Here is a 13,352-nt window from a genome sequence, read left to right as displayed (position 1 = left end):
GCCATACCGTTTTTCTTCTTGTACTACCCATGGGATGTTTTTTTATGTTCTAACACAATATATAATATTTTTATATTCTTCACTTGTTATCAATTGATGATTTAATGTTGAGTCCTGTTTGCTATTTTATGATTATTCGTTAAAGGCCATCTTTAAAAGGGAGAGGTGTTTAGCACATATTCAATTTAAAACTAAATGGAAAGCAAATTCTGAAAGGATTTATGTTCAAGAATTCAATGTTAAATCTAATTTTTTTAAAATTTATCATATTGAGAAATTTTGTAGAGCGTCAGAGACCTTCCTTGAAAACAAGTGACCCCAGTCTCTCTAATGCAGGTTGAGTCTCTATCCACAAAGTGGCTTTTCTAGGTACTCTAGATTCCTGGAGCATCTTAAAAATAAAGAGTATCAAGACTCAGGGAGACCGAGCAGCCACCAGCAGAACCGTGTAAGGATGGGACTCTCATTTCTAGGAGAAGAGGCTGTATTGATGGTGACATGACCAGGCTGGGCTGCCACCTGCTGCCCACCAGGGCTCCAGGCCTCAGCATGCGATGCCTCTGAATGGCATTACCTTCCGGTCCCAGATACTCATCACTTTAGGTAAACTGAGGCAGAATAACATGAGTGACAGGATTTCCAAATGGAATATTGCTCAGTGTGCTTAATAGTCATTTAAGGTGATCTCTTACAGGGATGAAGAGAAAACCCATTTAATGCCAACCTTAGACACCAGCCGCATGCGTGGTGATTATATCTTTAGTCCCCCATTTTGCTCCATTTTTTGAAGAACTATTGAAGAAGAACGGAAGGAAATCGATTTTGAGGAAATTAAATTTTCTTTTGAAACAGCATGATGGTTTTTAAAACAAAGAGAAAGCGGGGAACAGGATGCTGATTATGAACCGTGCCGGGTTCTGCCTGCCGACTCAGGCTGTGCTTCTCCCTGCTCTGTCTTTGCTGCCTGCAATCGTAAATATTTTAAAGAGCAGATGCGCCCTGCTTATGGATTTGTGTAAATGTGTGTGTGCTGTCTGCAGAATGCGGGGCACACCGTGCTCTGTTGACATTATCCATTATGCTCTGTTGCTCAGCTTCAGACTGCAAAGTCCTGACATGTGCAGCCGTGTGGAGGATGCCGAAGGAATTGGAATCAGGCAGCCACGAGTCCCCTGATGATTCATCCAGCACTGCGCAGACCCTGGAGCTGCTCTGTCACCTTGACAACACGGCCCATGGCAACATGGCCTGGTAGGATTTTGCATATTTCATGCGCCCAGAACGAGCCTGCAGGTTGGCCAGGTGCAGGAGCTTGTGCAGATTCCTTTGCAGGAGCCACCATCCACGCTTTGAAAACGCTCCTTTCTTTTAAAAAGCTGCGAGAATTTGATTTTTAATTTTAGTCCCTGAGTATTCTAGATTAGCCACATTGGCAGAAATGTAGCAAGCGCGCCTGCATCCCGTCTTTCTCCTCTTCATCTAAGAGGAGTGTTGCCCACGGGGACCTGCCAGAGGCTAAAGGGTCAGGCACTGCACTGCCCTCGAGCGCCGTATGGCTTTTCAGCTTGGTCAGTATGCATTTATTCACACTCGCACGGCAATTATTTACCACTTCAGGTTGTAGGCTTACAATCCCTTCCTCCCGTGGACAAAGCATGAATGCGCGGTGTGCGTGTGGGGCTGCGTGCCCGAGCCCGCCCCTGTCGGCATGTGGCGTGTCATGCACGTGGCTCCCTGGCCAGTTGCTGATTCATGAGCTTGGAGGCCTGGCTGTGTGCACCCACTGGTCATTCCCAGGGACCTCTCCATGGCAGTCACAGCTGCTCTCTGAAGGCCCTGAGGCCTTGGTAAAAATTAAGAAGTCGTATTTTCTAAAGGAGATTGCGGGGGCATGATGTTGTTATGAGTGTTTACAATAACGATAGTGATGGTTTTACTTAATGCATTAACACATACACATGTGCGTGTGTGTCTGCAAGAGACAAATTGTTTGTACAGTGACTTCTGTCTAGTCATTTCTACCAATTAAATAAATTTAATACAACAAATACTTACTAAACACCTGCTACACAAACCCTGCCAGGCCCCAGGGACACCAAGGTGACAAGTTAAGAGGACCCGGCCTCCAAGAGTCATGATCTCCACAGGGAGACCTAAGGTGTACACAACTAACTGTGGCTGGGCCAGCCGTGCTGTACCCTGAAATCATTACGAACTGTACACTGTGGCCCCGGAGGGAGCAGGCATTAATTGTTATTAGAGGAATTGAAGAGGGATTCACTTCCGAGGTGGAGTTTGGAACGGGGACTGAGGACCGGCTCTCAGGTTTCCCTCGTCAGGTATGGAGGAGAGCAGTGCTGCGGGTCAGGCAGTCTGTAGCTCCGGATGCTCTCTGTATACCACGTCGGTGGATGTTTCTTCTTATGGAGATGCTCTGAGTATTAAAATCGCAGCCAGTCTTGCACAGTAAGGGGAGGCAGATGAAGAGTCCCATGGTCCCCAGGAGTGATTGCCTCTGCTGTCACTCCCTGCCCGAATGCAGGATCTCTGTGCAAACCACACAGCACTGTTACGAGTTCCACATTTCAAATGATCGCCACATCCCCAGCAAATAGACATTTGTGCGCATGTGTGTGATGCGCACATGCACGTGTGCACACATTTGTGCTTGTGTCTCTGTGTGCATACGTGTGTATGTGTTAATGTGTGTACACGTTGCAGGAGACACCGGCACCAGGGAGCAGTTGAGTGAGACTCTGTGCAGGTCGGTGGTCGTGTTAGGGAGGTTAGCATGTGCAGAGGATGGCAGTCCTGCTGGGATGTGCAGAGACAGGTGAGCTCAGAAAAGGGACCTTGGTCCTGCCTGGGGACAAGGAGCTGTCAGACTGCTCCTCAGCTTCCCCCCATGTGCAGACACTATCCCATACACCGTATGCAAAGGCAGGCCACATGGGTGTGTGTTGTGGGGAACTCATTATTAGATTGTAATGTTAAATTGCATCATACATACATAGACTTATGAAAATAGTTGTTGAAGGCGGGGTGCAGTGGCTCACACTTGTAATCCCAGCACTTTGGGAGGCAGAGGTGGGTGGATCACCTGAGGTCAGGAGTTCGAGACCAGCCTGGCCAACATGGCGAAACCCCATCTCTGCGAAAAATACAAAAATTAGCTGGGTGTGGTGGCACGTGCCTGTAGTCCCAGCTATTTGGGCAGCTGAGGCAGAACGATCACTTGAATGTGGGAGGCAGAGGTTGCAGTGAGCTGAGATCAGGCTACTGCACTCCAGCCTGGGTGAGAGAGTGAGACTCCGTCTTAAAAAAAAAAGGAAAGTAAGAAAGTAATTGTTGATATTAAACAGGCAAATTCAACTATCCTCAGATCTACCTTGGAATGCCATTTGCTCTGATTTTGCCTCTATTGTTCAAAGTATTGCTTGAATTCCATTTTGTTATCCAATGTATTATTGCATATTCTTTTTTCTCTTAAGCTTTTTATTTGGAGGTTGTAAATTCACATGTAGTTATAGGAATAACAGAGAGATCCTGTGTATCCTTCAGCCAGTTTTCCCCAATAGTAACATTGGATAACTATGGTACAGTCTCACAAACAGGAAACTGGCATTGATACAGCCCACTGAACTGACACAGATTCCACCTGTTTATATGCATTTGTGTGTGAACATTGACTTCTGTCCCATTTATTGTGTGTGTGGGTTTGTGTAGCCACCACCAGAGTCATGACACAGAACAACTCCAACCCTGGGTCCCTTGTGCTACCTTATATTTATAGCCACAGCCACCTCCCTTCCGCCTCCAAGGCCTTAGCCCCTGGCCACCCCGAATCTGTACTCTCTGTATTGTTATTTGGAGAAGGTTCTATAAATGGAATCACACACAGTGTAACCTTTGATAACTGATGTTCTTTACCCAGGAGGTTGAGTTGCTGCCTCATTTTTAAGTTTGGGTTCCAGGCACCATGTGTGCCGGTCAGTGGCCGGTTCCTCTTTGCTGCCAGGGGATATTCCATGGCATGAGGCACCACGCTTTGTTAAGCATTTACCTATTGAAGCTGATCTGGGTTTTTCCTTGTTTTTGGTGATTATGACTACAGTTGTGGTAAATATTAACGAACAGGTTTTTGTATGAACAGGAAGTTTTATTTCTCTCGGCTCCGTTGGTTTTGTACGGAGCTGCTGCACGTGTGATGCCATGAGACAGCGTGAGGGCCCCTCCTCTCTGCGTCCTCCCCAGACTTTGGTGTCATCATGCGTGTTCTTTTAAGTGTCTTCCATGGTGTGAAAGTGTTATGATTAGATAGGGAATTTGATTTGGGGGAACGTCGGTCTGGTGAACACAGCACAGGTGAAGGCTGCCCTTTGGGGTCAGGCTCCAGGTGCTTGGTGGTGGTTTTGTTTGCCTCCTTTTGGCATATAATTGGCACCAAGTACAGCTTCAGGAGACATTTACCACACAAAGCTCCAGGCCACCCGGGAGTGCCCAAGAATGCCACATGGTTCCCCACACTCATGTCGCTACCACTCCAGCCGCCATCACACCTGCCATGGGTGCGCCCTGCAGACTAGAGACATGCCCCACACCCCAGGGAATGGTGTTAGGGACTCCTGTCCTCCTGGCCATTTCAGCTTTTGCCTGTCTGTAGCAATCTGATGTCCTAATTTCAGTCACCCCTCCTGTGTCTGTTTCAGCCCTCCAACAAGCAGAGGCTGAACAGAGCACCCCACCAGTCGCCTTTAGCTCCTGCTAGTGGGAACAGTGAAGGCTAAGGAAGGAACTTGCAGAGCCTTGTGACCCGGTGTGCCCCCCAGAACACTAATCAGACATGCTCCAGAGCCAGGCAGCCTATGGAAGCAGACAGACTGGCCGGGAATTACCGAGCCCGGTTTCTCGTCCTCACCCACTCCTCGAGCAATAGGGGCTTTAGGAAGTCACTCATTTCTCTAGCTCCAACCTTCATCCCTGAAACAGAGATAATGTTGCTCAGCTGATGGTTATGTGGCAGGGCCTTTACATGGTGTCCACCAAGAGTCCAATTCTGTAAAATATTTGAAGAGATTTATTCTGAGCCGAATATGAGTGACCATGGCCCGTGACACAGCCCTCAGGGGGTCCCGGGAACATGTGCCCAAGGTGGTCGGGGCGCAGCTTGGTTTTATACGTTTTAGGGAGGCATGAGACATCAATCAAATACATTTAAGAAATACATCGGTTTGGTCCAGAAAGGGGGGACAACTCGAAGCGGGAGGCTTCTAGACTGTAGGTAAATTTAAACATTTTCTGGTTTACAACTGGTTGAATTTGTCTAAAGACCTGAGATCAACTGAAAGGGATGTCTGGGTTAGGAAAAAGGACTGTGGAGACTCAAGTTCTTATTTGCAGAGGAACCTTCAGGTAGCAGCTTCAGAGAGAATAGGCTATAAAATGTTTCCTATCAGACTTAAAGCCTGTGTCGATGTTGACGCCGGAGAGGTAGAATGAGGCACATTCGATCCCCACTTCCCTTCATGGCCTGAAACAGTCTTTCAGGTTAAATTTTAAAAGAGCCCTGGCTGGGGAGGAAGTCCATTCAGATGGGTGGGGTTCTTAGAATTGTTTATTTCTGGTTTACAGTGGAAATGTGTCCCTTACCATATTTGCTAAGGAAGATCCTAAAAACAAGGCAGTGCCGGGGTTCCTGTAAGGGCTTCTCAGGTCCCCGCCAGCCCTGGTGCTCTGCAGCTCTGCCCAACAGGGACGGAGCCCCTGAGCTGGGCTTAGAGGAGCTGCCCCATCACCAGCACCACTTAGACGCTCCTGTCTCTGCCTTGCCTGGTTAACCCTTCCCTCTCAAGTCACTATGCTCCACCCCACCCTGTGATTTCTTGCCATTTTGCCCAATTTTTTGTTTTTGTTTTTGTTTTTGTTTGGAGACAGACTCTCCCTCTGTCACCCAGGCTGGAGTGCAGTGGCATGATTTCAGCTCACTGCAACCTCCGTCTCCCGGGTTCAAACAATTCTCCTGCCTCAGCCTCCTGAGTAGCTGGGATTATAGGCACCCACCACCACGCCCGGCTAATTTTTGTATTTTTAGTAGAGACGGGGTTTCGCCAGGCTGGTCTTGAACTCCTGACCTCAAGTGATCTGCCCACCTCAGCCTCCCGAAGTGCTGGGATTACGGGTGTGAGCCGTTGCACGCGGCCCGTTTTGCCCAGTTTTATCTTCATAGGAGTTGCCACTGCTCAGTACTCCTGTTTCTGTTCTCACTCACGTGTGGCGTTCTCTGTGGACGCTGAGCCTCTGCAGAAGCTGCTGACTTTGTCGGGTCCGAGGCTGTGTCCTCAGCACCAAGGACAGCACAGGGCGGACACTCCGCGTATTTTGAGTGAGAAAAATGAATGCTTTGCAACAACCATATCGTATCGAACCGTTCTATGAACCAGGCTCCTTTGCTAGGGCTTTGCATGCATTACCTCATTCATGCAAATCCTGTAAAGTAGGCACTGTCCTTTCCCATGGCCCCGAGAGATTAAGGTAAATGTATCTGGCATTACTCACTCCTACAGAGGGAGTATTCGGGATTCATAGCCAGAAGGTCTCGCCCCAGAACTCCCGAAACAATGGGATCCCCTCCCTGCTGAATGGACAGAAGGACCCATTTGTGTTCATCACAGTGTGATTATGAAATTGTCTCTGTTCTAGGAATATAAATGTATCTTCATGAGAGTAAGCGTTGAGGATGTTTCAGTATTCTAGCTGGTCCTTTTGGTTGATAAACATCAATAAAGTATGCTGTATATGGGAATTATGCATTTTGAAAACAACAAAATGCCCTTCTTTTCTAACCTGCTTTCCCCTCTCTACCTTTGGTTTGCTTCTTTGTCAGCTGTAGTGACTTGTGGGAGAGATGGTGGACTTCAAGGTAGCAGACCTAGGGTGGAGGGCTCTCGTTTCAGATTTGCAGGTAGTTATTTGTAGTGTTCTAACTTTGGGCAAGTCATTTCTGTTGAGGACTTGTTCTCTTGTGTGTGGAGTGGGGGTGGTTGTGGGGCCTCTGATTCTTTCCAGTTCTACGTTTGTTAGATGTAGAGGACATTTATTTGTTTATTAGATGTAGAGTCTACATTTATTGACTCTTGCTCAGTGCCACATAACTTTGTTTTTAATGAATCAAAAATAAATTACAGACCCTCTTCCCACCCTCCCTTTAGCCTCACAGTGGCTGACACCCCTGCTACTCCAGCTAAGCAGCCTGCTTCAGGAGTAGGAACTTACAGAGGGCACGGCCGCAGTCTTCTCGCTGAAAAGGACTTTGGAAATCATTCAGATGAGTTCCCTCTGTGGATGAAGTCAGTTCAGCAGACCGCTGGCTGCCTGGGTGGAACTGGATTGAACACTCCCTTGGGGGTGGTTTTATCAAATTATGCCCATCTAGTGTAATGTTTTAACTATTTTTCAGTATGTCTCACACTGTTATATTTTATTTTATGTGTGTTAGCTGCCTCTGTTAGTCTGTTTGCGTTGCTATAAAGGAATACTGAGACTGGGTAATTTATTTAAAAAAAAAATTGGCTCAGGGTTCTGCAGGCTATATAAGCATGATACCAGCATCTGCTCTTGGTGAGGCTTTAGGAAACTTACAACCATCATGGAGGGTGAAGGGGGAGCCAGGACATCACATGTTAGGAGAGAGAAGCAGTTGCCAGACTCTTTTAAACAAGCAAATCTTATGGGAACTAACTGAGCGAGACGACTCAGTCATCACCAAGGGACGGGTGCTAAGCCTTTCATGAGGAATCCACCCCTGTGATCCAGTACCTCCCACTAGGCCATGCCTCCAACATTGGGATCACATTTCCACATGAGATTTGGAGGGGACTAACATTCAAACCACATCATTCTGCCTCTGCCCTCAAAGAGCTCATGTCCTTCTCACAATGCAAAATTCAATCATCCCTTTCCAATAGTCCCCCAAGGTCTTAACTTGTTCCAGCCCCAACTCAAAAATCCAGAGTTTCATTTGAGACTCAAGGTATGGGCTGTAAAATGAAAACCAAGTTATTTACTTTCAAAATACAATGGGGGTGCAGGCATTAGATAAACATTTTCATTCCAAAAGGAAGAAATCAGCCAAAACAAAGGGGCAACGGGCCCCATGCAAGTCTGAAACCTGGCAGGAAAGGCATTAAATGTTAAAGCTCCAACACTGACTCTATGTCCCATGTCCAGGGCACACTGGTGTGAGGATTGGGCTCCCAAAACCCTGGCCAGCTGTCCCCATGGCTGCCTGCATGGGTTGGAGTTGAGTGCTTTTGGCTTTTCCAGGCTCAGGATGCAAGCTGCCTCTGGCTCTACCATTCTTGGGCCTGGAGGGCAGCAGGTTCCTTCCTACAGCTCCACTAGGCAGTGTCCTAATGGGGACTCTGTGGGGGCTTCGACCTCACATTTCCCCTAAGCATTACCCTAGTACAGTCTCTTGCAGTGGCTCTACCCCTGTGGCAGTCTTCTGCCTGGGCACCCAGGCTTTCCCATGAATCCCATGAAATCTAGGGGAAGCTGCCAAGCTTCTTTCACTCCTGCATTCTATGTACCCACGGACTTAGCACCATGTGGAAGTTGCCAGGGCATATAGCTTGCACCCGCCAGAACTGTACCTGTGGCCCCTTTGAGCCATGACTGGAGCTAGATGCGGGGAGCAGGGTCCTGAGGCTGCACAAGGAAGCGGGGCCCTGGGCCTGGCCTTGGAAACCATTCTTTCCTCCTGGGCCTTTGGACCTTGGATGGGAGGGGCTTTCCGTCTCCCAAGATGCCTGAGGTGCCTTCAAGGCCTTTTTCCCATTGTCTTGACTATTAGTGCTTGGTTCCCTTTTAGTCATGCAAATCTCTCTAGTAAGTGGTTGCTCCACAGCCCTCTTGGATTCTTCCCCTGAAAATCCACTTTGCGTCTTTTCTACATGGCCAGGTTGTGACTTTTCCAAACATTTATGCTTTGATTCCCTTCTAAACATAAATACCAACTTTAAGTCATTTATTTGCTCCTGTATCTGACTGTAGGCTGTTAGAAGCAGCCAGGCTACCTCTTGAATACGTTGCTCCTGAGAAATGTCTTCTGCCAGATACTCTAAGTCATTTCTTTAAAGTTCAAACTTCCACAGATTCCCAGGGAATGGACACAATGCAGCCAAGCTCTTTGCTAAGGCATTTACAAGGGTGACCTTTGCTCCAGTTTCAAATAGCTTCCTCATTTCCATCTGAGAGCTCATCAGGCCTTCACTGTCCATATTTCTATGAGCATTTTGGCTACAATCACTTAATAAGTCTTTACGAAATTCCAAACTTTTTCTCATCTTCCTTTCTTTTTCTGAGCTCTCCAAATTCCTTCAACCTCTGCTCGTTACCCAGTCTCAAAGCTGCTTCCACATTTTCAAGCATCTTCGTAGCAACGTTCCCCTCCTCAGTACCTATTTCATGTGTTAGTCCATTTTTGTATTGCTATATGGAAATACATGAGACTGAGTAATTTATAAAAAAAGAGGTTTATTTGGCTCACAGTTCCACAGGCTGTACAGGAAGCATGGCAGCAGCATCTGCTCCTGGTGATTCTTTAGGGAACTTACAATCATGGTGGAAGGTTATGGGGGCCCAGCGCATCACATGGCGAGAATAGGAGCAAGAGAGAGAATGGGGAAGTCCCAGACTCTTTATTTTTAATTTAATTTAATTTTTTCTTTTTTTTAGTCTCACTTTGTCCCCCAGGCTGGAGTGCCATGGTGCCATCTTGGCTCACTGCAACCTCTGCCTCCACCTTCCAGTAGAAGTGATTCTCCTGCCTCAGCCCCCTGAGTAGCTGGGATTACAGGTGCCCACCACCACGCCCAGCTAGTTTTTTTTTTTTTTTCTTTTTCAAGACGGAGTCTTGGTCTGTCGCCCAGGCTGGAGTGCAGTGGCGCAATCTCGGCTCACTGCAGCCTCTTCCGCCCGGGTTCCAGTGATTGTCCTGCCTCAGCCTCCTGGGTAGCTGGGATTACAGGCACCCACCACCACACCTGGCTAATTTTTGTACTTTTAGTAGAGACAGGGTTTTGCCATGTTGGCCAGGCTGGTCTTGAGCTCCTGACCTCAGGTGATCCACCTGCCTTGGCCTCCCAAAGTGCTAGGATTACAGGCGTGTGCCACCACACCCAGCCCATGCCCAGCTAGTTTTTGTGTTTCTAGTAGAGATGGGGTTTCACCATGTTGGTCACGCTGGTCTTGAACTCCTGATCTCAGGTGATCCACCCACATCAGCCTTCCAAAGTTCTGGGATTACAGGCATGAGATACCACACCTGGCCCCCAGACTCTTTTAAACATCCAGATTGTGTATGAACTAATTGAGCAAGAGCTCACTCACCACCAAAGGGATGCTGCTAGGCTATTCATGAGGGATCCAACCCTGTGCCCCAATACCTCCCACCAGGACCCAATACCTCCCACCAGGCCCCACCTCCAACGTTACGGATCACATTGCAACATGACATGTGGAGGAGACAAACATCTCAACTATGTTACTGCCTTAAATTCTTTCTGGAAAAGATGGGCTATAGATAAATAAGAAGAATTAATAAGATTCTATCCTTTGACTGTTACAGAAATTGAGGCTAAATGAGATGAATACCAATGTCACCCTTGTAATTGATAATACATTCTTACTTTCCAAGAGTAGATAAGAAAGGTTTCTTTAGGACGCCTTTTAAAAATATTATATATGGTTATTCTTCTGTAAAGGATTAGGTTTCTCCCTAAGTCAATGATTAAACTGATAGCTAAATGCATCTTATCAATATATAGAGTGTACATATTGATAGTGAATAATGAGCAATTGACTGTGGACCCACCACATCCTCTAATGCTTCCCAGCACTTTACACCTACCCAGCTCATGTTTACACCAGTGCCTTTCAGAGCCCTGATAAAGGGGAGGTTTCCTGGAACTCTGCAGGTAAGAGCAGGAAGGAGGTAATTATCTTCTGCAAGTACTGTTCTCTTGTGTCAGCTTGCTGTGAAGTTGGGATGTGGTGTCTCCACAATGCATCATCATCACCATTGGTTCGATGGCTGATTAGCCACAACAGGGTAATTTTATGGTTTTCCATCTCGCTTTGATGATAAAGAGGCTCTCCAGCTGTTCAAGAGTTATGCACCTTCACCGTAGATTAATGCTCCCTGCCGGCTAGTGGAAGCAATGTCAAAATAATGGAAACCTCGGCGCATTCTTGTTGTGCTCTGTTTCCCAAGTGGTATATCAAGAGTCGTCCTAGAAATCGCCTTGTTTCTTGGATGATGAAAATCTCCTTTAAAGGCAAAGTTACTAGAATCCATAATAAGAAGCTTTTGAGGGATGGGAGTGAAGTGAATGACAGCCGCAGCTCCCTCCCTCCCTCCCTCCCTACCTCTTTCCCTCCCTCTCTCCCTCCTACCCTCCCTCTCTCCCTCCTTCCCTCCCTCTTTCCCTCTCTCCCTGTCTCCCTCCCTCCCTCCCTTCCTCCCTTCCTCCCTCCCTCTGTTTCTCCCTTTCTCCCTCCCTTCCTCCCTCCGTTCCTCTCTCCCTCCCATACGGCTACCACCCCGGCAGGGAGGAGGCCACAGGGAGGAGTCCTGTGGGCTGGAGCTGAGCAAGGCTGCACTCCACACGCTGTGTGTTTCTCTGACACGTCCAAGTGCCCGTCACCTGCATGGTGGCCAGCTGATCTCTGTCTGCCATCTGAGCCAGTTTCTGGGGGAAGACAACCCCCTCAGTGTAGATGGAGGTAAATATCACAGTGAAATGCCAGACAGGCTGAGAGCGTTTAGCATTACCTGGGAAAGCGGGGTGTACGTGTTAAGATTATTATCAGAAGAAAAGGGCACAGAAGGCAGTATTGAGGTGGGGGGAAGGAAAGCAGTGTGCGTGGCTCCCCCAGGCACTGCAGGCAATTTGTTCAAAAAGCAGGATTTGGCTTCAGCTCTCTTCATTTTTCTTCATTTTAGTTTAGTATGACAGAACAGTGGAAATTGGCTCAGGTTAAATGTTACAAGGAGGAGTGAACTGATAGCTATCCTTCCCATTCTGTAAATGTTGTGTTTGAGGATAAGCAGTAAGAAAATGTGCTCGAAAGTCTCAGAGACCCTATGATACGGTTCTGCTGTTAATGAGAGTAGGGAATTGTCCGTGATTATGGCAGTATTGCCACTGAAGATTTATTAGGTTCTTTTTTTGAGACAGGGTCTGGCTCTGTCACCCAGGCTGGAGTGCAGTGGTGTGATCACGGCTCAACTACAGCCTCGGCCTTCCAGGCTCACATGATCCTCCCATCTCAACCTCCCGCAAAGCTGGGACCACAGGCGTGCACCACCATGCCTGGCTAATTTTTAAATTTTATGTAGGGATGAGGTCTCCCTACATTGCTCAGGCTAGTCTCAAACTGCTGGGCTCAAGCAGTCCTCCCACCTTGGCCTCCCAAACATTGAGATGACAGGTGTGAGCCACTGCACCTGGCCTAGATTCTCGTAAGGAAGATTTACATTAGTGCTGGTTGGTTTCAGCCAGCCTGGATGTGCTTTGGTGTAAAGTGCCTCACACTGGCATGCTTTCCTGTTACTGGCTCGTGAGCAGAGTTGTCTGTTAGCTTTCCAAAGGAGCTCAGAATGATGCCTAACATCCCTTTGTTTGTATAGGAAAAGAACAACTTGTGATATTACAGGAGAATAGAAAAATACCTTCTTTCAAGTTTGTTTAAAGTCTCCATTTAAAATGGGGAATGAGGCTGGACATTGTGGCTCCTGCCTGTAATCCCAACACTTTGGGAGGCCAAGGCGGGTGGATCACCTGAGGTTAGGAGTTTGAAACCACCCTGGCCAACATGGCAAAACTCTGTCTCTACTAAAAATACAAAAATTAGCTGGGCATGGTGATGGGTGCCTGTAATCCCAGGTACTCAGGAGGCTGAGGTAGGAGAATCACTTGAACCCAGGAGGTGGAGGCTGCAGTGATCCCAGATCACGCCACTGCACTCCAGCCTGGGTGACAGAGCAAGACCCCATCTCAAAAATAAAATAAAATAAAATAAAATAAAATAAAATAAATAAATAGAATGGTTATCAGAGTCTCCCTTGCCCCATATACATGTTATTAAAATTAATTATTAGAAAGGAGAGGATGAGAAAATACTTTAGTAAAATGCAAATACAGGTGCAACTTATTCTAGGCAGAGTCATAATACAAAAATCTAAATATACAGTGCAGAAAATATAGATAATTATATTGCAAGAGAAATTCCTGTCTCCCCTGGGATTTTAGTTCAATTTCCATTAAATAATGTGGTTTAAAAGTATGTTT

At 47.1% G+C, this 13,352-nt stretch overlaps 1 protein-coding gene across 1 annotated transcript in view; it reads left to right on the top strand.

Moving 5' to 3' along the window:
* The window catches only part of EIPR1 (EARP complex and GARP complex interacting protein 1), a 178,740-nt gene that overhangs the window by 114,041 nt on the left and 51,347 nt on the right, over positions 1-13,352 (top strand). The window contains exon 4 of the mRNA XM_032172100.2: positions 1,095-1,251. Coding sequence (XP_032027991.1) covers positions 1,095-1,251 — 157 coding nt within the window. The remainder of the gene's footprint in view (positions 1-1,094; positions 1,252-13,352) is intronic.

This window comes from Hylobates moloch, unplaced genomic scaffold, assembly GCF_009828535.3.
Source record: "Hylobates moloch isolate HMO894 unplaced genomic scaffold, HMol_V3 SCAFFOLD_13, whole genome shotgun sequence".
NCBI lineage: Eukaryota > Metazoa > Chordata > Mammalia > Primates > Hylobatidae > Hylobates > Hylobates moloch.
The sequence above is the reverse complement of the archived record's forward strand: the minus strand, read 5'-3'. Positions and strand labels throughout refer to the sequence as shown.